The sequence below is a fragment of the Clupea harengus genome, chromosome 8 (assembly GCF_900700415.2).
Source record: "Clupea harengus chromosome 8, Ch_v2.0.2, whole genome shotgun sequence".
Taxonomy (NCBI): domain Eukaryota; kingdom Metazoa; phylum Chordata; class Actinopteri; order Clupeiformes; family Clupeidae; genus Clupea; species Clupea harengus.
The window spans coordinates 10,997,575-11,005,074 of NC_045159.1; the positions used below are offsets into that span (position 1 = coordinate 10,997,575).

At 42.7% G+C, this 7,500-nt stretch overlaps 1 protein-coding gene across 3 annotated transcripts in view; it reads left to right on the plus strand.

Annotated features, from left to right (window-relative positions):
* LOC105901022 (roundabout homolog 1-like) overlaps positions 1 to 7,500 on the plus strand; it is a 184,035-nt gene that overhangs the window by 46,354 nt on the left and 130,181 nt on the right. Inside the window, exon 1 of one of the 3 annotated variants that reach the window (XM_031571827.2) lies at positions 2,303 to 3,222. The exons of the other annotated variants lie outside the window; for them this stretch is intronic. Within the exon in view, the coding sequence (XP_031427687.1) occupies positions 3,165 to 3,222 (58 nt within the window). The 5' untranslated portion in view covers positions 2,303 to 3,164. Of the gene's footprint in view, positions 1 to 2,302; positions 3,223 to 7,500 lie in introns of those variants that run through there. 3 annotated transcript variants of the gene reach the window in all.

Below are 7,500 nucleotides of genomic sequence, written 5' to 3' on the forward strand. Positions count from 1 at the left end.
TACAGAAAAATACATGAAGAAATGAAGGAGGTGATTGGTGACATGGGGGGGGGGGAGCTGTTCCAGAGAGAGAGAGAGAGAAAAAGAGGAAAGAAAGTGTGAATTATTTGGGGCTGAGACATCGTCCCTACAGGTTTTGTGAGCCCTCAGTTTTTATGCCATGTCCCTGTTGGGATTTGTGTGTTTCGGTGTTCTCACCGCCACCTTGAGAAGGGATGTTTTCTCATTGGTAACGGACACCGCAGGAAACAGAGGCAGTGGGAGGACCAACAAAAACAACAATGAAAAAAGTAATTACGAAAAAAGAGAAAGATTTGTGAGTCTTTGCACGTTCCCAGATTTTAGAGTTTGTGTACAAGCGTCTCTGTGCGTCACTGTACTAGTGGGCACTGGGACTGGTGTGGCTCCAGCATTGGTTTCACTCTATCTGAAGGCATTCAGCAGAACAGCCAGTAGCTCTCTCTCTGGGCAATTAAAGGATTGGAGTCTGGAGTAAGGAGCAGGGTAATGCCCCCCCCCCCCCCCCTCTCTCTTTTTCTCTCTCTCCCTCTCTCTGTTTGAGAAATTCAATTCAATGTTGACATATGGTGGCACTGGGCAGCACAGACGCCAGTCTTGGCTCCAAGCAGAGAGGGGGAAAAAAGTGGCATTGAAAGACAAACAGAATGAAATTAAAAAGGAAAAAAGACATGAGCAAGAGATTACTTCTGTGGGCATTATGAAAGTAACCGAACGGCTGTCTTGTAGGCCTCTATTTCCGTTGAGCTGGGATGTTGTATAACATCAGGACTAGCTGCAGACAAAAGCTGGACGCTGCGTGACAGGCCTGTGGGCCTCCATAAACACTCACTTTACAACACTCTCCCCCTACAGTTAAATACTTTAGCAGAACAGCTGAGATGCCGTCCACAGAAAACGCAGCCCTGGAACGAAAATAGTCTGTTTTATTTTGCTCGTGTCTCAGACAGGTTTGGAGGATTTTGGAGAGCCAAGGGAGACTGGCACACTGTGCGTCTTGCTGCTGGGAAGGAACAGTAGAGGGGTTTTTTTGTTGGTTGTAAAAGTTGGATTAAATGAGGTTTTGGTCACTTAAGTGAGTCAGAACATTAATGTCTGCTGGTCAGCACAATTTATTCTAGAGGTTTTGATTCATGTTGTAATAGAGGCTGTAAGATTAAGAAAATCATAAAAAGATCAGATATTTTATATAATATTTAGATATGTATTTTACATCACACCTATGTCCAAATCCTAGTTATTTGACATTAAGTGTGCATTGGCTACATATTTTTCAGTGGGATTTCAGTGGGATTTTAAAGTATAGTGCTTTCAATGTCATTACATCCTGGCTTCTTGGAGAGAAGGATATGTTAACTAATGGCATTCTTTTCTGAACGCTCTCACGGGTGGAGACAGTGTTTTAGCTATCAACCAGTAGAGGGAGATCTTGAGCTAACAAGTGTCGTTCCCCGCGGTTGTACCTCGTAGCCTACCTGTCAGAGCCCAGTTTACTCCCAGCGAAAGGGGGAAAATTGATGATATGGTGGAATGCACGGTTAAACGTTTTAATCTGATTGTTTACCAGTCATTGTGTGTGGTGAGCAGTAGAATATTTTACTGGTAGGGGGTGAAACTATCGTATTTTTAATTTGCTGTAATTTATAGAAAAAATAAAGTTGTTGAATATCGTCAACAGGAGCACAACAAACTAATTTACAATGAAGTGAATCCTAATTGACACATTATGGTAGTACCAGACTGGGGTGACACACACACTTCACATATAATCTGAAACATACCTCTAAGCCTTCCATTGCCAAGGCACAGTTCGTTATACTGATACCATGTTGATCATCTGAGTCCTATTTAAGCAAAAGACGCAAAAAGCCTCACAGGAGACCATTGCATGAACTTTAGATCATATTAGTATTATATTTAAGATTTTTTTTTTTCACGTACGTGAAATGGAGCAGCACCTTCTTCCCACAAATCACGAAAGTAGCTTAGCAGACTGAATGTGTTTATAGAGCCTTTTGGCCAGCCTACATTGTGCACGGCTCAAATTAAGTTAAATGACGCTACTTTATTGCAGATTTGTATGCAGTAATTCTCAAATCTGTGTAATGCTACATTGCAATTACACTGTGTAATGCTACATTGTGTAATACAATTTCAATGAAAGTAATTTAAACTCAATTAATGTAGTGATCATGATTTCATCAGGAAGTGTGCGTTTTATTTTGACATAGACAATATTTCCTCTGTCTGCGTTCAGTGGCTGCAATATGTGTCGAGGCCGTCTAGCTCGCAACTGGTTAACGGCCCTAGTGGAAAGCCCCATTGTCGGTGCTACTAGAGTGGCGCATACCATTCTGGAAAGCTTGAATGGAGCGCCCTTGTATTCAAATAGATTATCCCCTTGGATGAGGTGAAGGCACTGGGTGCTCGCGTCAGTGGCTCGGGGTAGGCTATGAAAAGTGTCCAAAGTCTGTCCATGTTAACTTTATGCTGAAAACAATAGTAGGACTTTCAGAGAACTGGTTTAAAAGTAGTAGTCTGGAATTGCACGGTAAACCATGCGTTCGTCTGCTAATCTGCTAATGGAAGAGGTTGAAGAGAGTTGAAGTACAGCTGCTGTGCGAATTATTGCGCTCCTGAAATGATGGTAGTTTGTTGCGTGTTATTGTGAGGACTTTGTTTCACACCAAGTAATTTACAGTTGATTATTTTTCCCTCGAGAATTCGAGGTTGATTCGTGCAGTCTGTAGAGGGACATTCTCTAACGTATCAAGACTGAGAGCTGGAAGATGCCCTTTCGCATCGGGCATAGAAAGAGGGAAGAAACTGCGTGACTTCGCTCTGGAATTAAATCTTAAGGACTACATCTGAACAGCGCAAACTTTCGTGATTTTCGAAGAAAACAAAACTTACTGAATTGTTTTTGTATTCCAAGAACTAACTCGCCTAGATTGTCCATCATGACATGAATAACTAGCTAAAACGCTCGTACTTTTTCAAAACTGTAATTACAGTTGGACACATTGTCAGTGTTCGCCTCGAAGATATCTGACATTTGGACCCTGGATTTGTTTTCAGAGGAGACGTTTTTGACGATTAAAAATAGTTAAACTGCGATCAGAAGCGTTGCCAAGGTCTCCGGAACGATGGTTTTACGCTTCGCCGGAATTTATGTCTTACTTGGATTACTTCACATTTGTACAGGTAAGTGTGCATTTTCTCACTTTATTACATGTTTTTGTGGAGATTTTATAAACAATCTTCACATAAACATATCAGGTTTTAATATACCACTAGAATGCAATGGCAAGTTCCTTACAGCCGTGTAAGGATTGCTTTGGAGATGACCAGATTGTGAAGATGTCCCACATAGCTGTCTGCTTGTGGCTTTATCACTTTCACGTCTGTTCTCTCCCCCGACGAGGGAAAAAGCAAAAACGTTGACGGATGTTTACACACGCAAATGTTGCTAACAAGCTATGTAACAGCGGCTACATGCGGAGATGAGATAAGATATTATCATCAGCCGGGAAATCACGAAGTGATTCGTAGATCTCTGCCAGCAGTGGGATGTGTGTCAGTTAGTCTCTTAAAAAAAGAGGAGGAAAAAAAACCGTAACAGTTTGTTTTCTTCGCGGTATTATTGTTACAAAGCCGAGGGATTTAAAAAGAGTAGTGTTTGTAACGTGAGCTAACTCCAGGGCCGCTAAGCGTACAGGCTGAATTATGTTAGAACCCTTAATCACAAAGTGAAGTGTCCCAAATGTTTTTTTTTAAATGAAAATCTCAACATGACGGAAGCGGTGTGGCCTGCATGGAGTTGCACATGGAAACATTTATTGCGCTTGACTGTCGTGCCTGAGGTTGTATGGAAATAGGACAGTTTAAACAGTGGTCGTTAAATGACAGAATTACTTAGGGACAACGTTTGCAAACTCTCAGAACTGTGTGAGCTTGCGTGCTTTCATGCTCCTCTGTGTTAATGTGTGTGTGTGTGTGTGTTTATGTAAGTGTACAGTGTGATTTTGTGTGGAAGTCTCTGCAAAGCATCTGCAAAAAGTATCAGCATTCTAAGTAATACGCGTTTGGCTGACTCATAACTCCTGCTGTAAAGGTCCCAGGTGTGTACCTGATGAGCCACTTGTGGCATCACTTTGACCCTCCTGTGAAGTCACGCCAGGGCAATTAAGAACTAGAGATACTCCCATTACAGATTACAGCAGATAAAGAAACTGATATGGGCTTGCCTGTGTGTGTGTGTGTGTGTGTGTGTGTGTGTGACAGAGGGAGTGAGCGAGATGACAGCAAGTATATGTGTCTGTGTGAAGCACTTTGTGTCAACAATAGGACAGGTAGATGAGCTGAGTCATGGCCTTGAGTCATGGTGTAAACTAATGAGCTCACTTTAATCACTGGTGTTAGTTTGAACAGGTGAGAGGGTGGACCTGCATATCAGTATTGTCACTTTGATACGGGTTATCAACAGCCAAAGGGTGCCGTGAGGTGCACCTGGGCAATAAGCCAGCTGGAGTGTAAGGCTTTAGACAGGCAGGTATAAGGAAACACAAGCACTCACAGAGAGAGAGAGAGAGAGAGAGAGAGAGAGAGAGAGAGAGAGAGAGAGACTTTCACCTCTTTGTGAGAGTTCTTTGGATGATCAGAATTAACCAGAATTCCAAAGCACATTGAACTCTGGTGACCTGGTTTGTGTATTTCAGTGTTATCATTTTAGGTATGTTATTACTGTGTATAACGCAGACATTGGTCAATTTTGTGTGTTGGTGTGGGTTTGTTTGTGTGTGTGTGTGTGTGTGTGTGTGTGTGTTTGACTTTCTCCATGTGTATCTTTCTTGGTTTGTGTTCATAACCTTCTTATCGGTCCTGTAGATAAGAGGGACATTTGAGTAAATGGGCTCCTTCCAATTTTGCCGGACTTGCATAACTTCTCCTCAAAGCAATGCTTGTCTCCCCTCAAAGGGATTATTTTCAGGTGTCTAACCTAATGGATCTGCTATGCTGGGAAACCTAAAACGTCTTCAGCTCAAAGAGAACAAATCTAGTTGGAACGTATCCCTACATATCCCTTGAAAACATGCATAGTTCCAGATAACCCAATAGACAAATTAGGGTGTGGATCTTCTCTGTTCCATCTGAGTATACAAGGAAATTTGAACACCATAATGAATGGTCTACTTATGGGGCAAAATGTCACATCTCTTAGTTATAAGAGTAACTCTTACTGGCTACACCAAACAGTGCATGTAGTGGGAGCTCATCCCCAAATCTTGTGGGGCGAGATGTACTATTTACACAACAGCAGTTCACAGTCTGAGTAGGACTGGCTATGGAAGACTACATCACCTAACATCCCAACAGACAGCAACTTGTTAGGGTCAGCGTAGCTTCACTGAACCCCCCAGCTAATCTGATAAGAAGTGAGGCACCTTAGAGTGTCCAGGGGCTCGTAGATTTGCACACTCCTCAGCCCTACCATATTTCCCTTAGTCACTGTGCTGCTATAATTGGTCTTCCCAAGAAACTTTTATCATTGAATTAGGGCGTCATTAATGGAACGGAGGCAGACACATTAAGGGAGCGGTTTATTTCCTCTCATCGCTCGATACGGCATCACTCTTCCTGGGCAAGCCGCATCGACGGTAAACGGCACGCCGCGGCACGTCTCTTAATGACTGTGTGCCATAAACGCTGAAGTGGGAGTCCTGCACATGCTCTCCTCACCCGGAAGAGGCTTAAGCTCACATCTCTCTTGCTGGTTCTCAGACCATGGTCACAGGAAGACTGGAGAAAAAGAGGCCCACTGGACCAGATGGTCCAGAGGAAGCCAGCAGAGGACACACAGACACTGAGCAAAGCAAATGCCACAACCCCTATATAACCTCAACTGTCCTTGTCTGACAGGATTCTAAAAAGGGGAATGTGATGGGTCTTGTGTGGAGATATTTTGAAGGTGAAATATTTCTTGCAGTGTATGTAGAGTACAGCACAGTCCCAGCAAGAGCTTCTGCCTCTTCAGCTGCTCAACAGAAGTGAATTAGTATTGCTATGGATTGGATCGCTTTTCTGAAATTGCCAAGTGCAACAGAAATGCTGGGTTGCTGGACTGAGAACACCCCAGATATGATTATTTTCTTGGAAAGTTCAGCTACCACAAGCCATTTAGTGGAAAAGATGTCAGACACCCTGATGACTACTACTAGACTGAGCATCTGTTGGATTTTTTTGGGATGATTTAAAGTTCTCAGTTTCAGATTTAATGAGAGTTGCAGTCAGCTATGTGATTGGTCAAGGATGAATCCTGTAGTCATTGCATTTCGAAAAAAGCCTCTACATTAACAAGAGATAATTTATCACATGGCGAGCTCTGAGACAATCGTTTTTTGTTAGTCACTGGTTGATCTGGAAAGCTCTATTAGGAATTTGATGTGGCTTTGCTACGACTTTCCTCACGTGATTCACTCTGTGTGTTTCTGTAGAGGAGACTTGATAAGAGGGACATGCTATATTGCTCACCCATGGGAAATACCTCCTATATTTCCCCTCTCAAAATAACCACAGTCTCACAAACTGTCCTTGGAAATAATGAACTAATTTATGTATTGTATGTGCATTTGTGCGTACATAATTGTGTGTGTGTGAGTGAGTAACTGTGTGTGTCTTTGAGAGTGTGCACAGTTATATATGTGTGTGTGTGTGTGTGTGTGTGTGTGTGTGTGTGTGTGTGTGTGTGTGCGTGTGCGTGCGTGCGCTTTAATGCAAAACACAGAAAAATCAGACTGTGTGAATGTGTGTAATTGCACCATAGTGTGCCCCTCACGACTGTGTTAAACTGCGCACAGCACAAGCTGTTTTTCATTCATTCTGGGGCAGAACGTGTGATGTGTGTCTGTGTGTATGTGTGTTAAAAATGTTCTGTTTGTTTAAAAGGAAACACACACAGTTCACGCTAAATGTAGCATACAGCCATTTGTCTGTGCTCTCCCTCTTTGCCAGAGGCTTTTCTGGCACAAGGCTGTCTCATCTGTTCTATAATGGTTTTAAAAGGAGTTGGTTTCTATCGAGTGGGTACTTTGCAAGCATGAGTTTTTCAGTCGCAGGGTTTGAACTGCGTAGGATGTGTGGTGCTGGGTTGTTGTTTTATTCCTCTGTCTTTTTTTTTTAATTACTTTCCATGACCTTTTCTTCTAATTCTGAGAGTTGAGGCAGAGGTGAATGTGTGAATGTGTGGACGAGCTCTGTCTTTTCACAGTTTAAACATGGTGACGTCCATGTCTTACAACACTTCATAGATCATATTGTAACATGCTCGTTGCAGAGCTTGACAGAGGTGTTCAAGGAAGACTGCATACATTACATACACACACACAGACACACACACACACACACACACACACACACACACAAACACACACACACACACACACCCACACACAAACACACACACACACACACACACACACACAC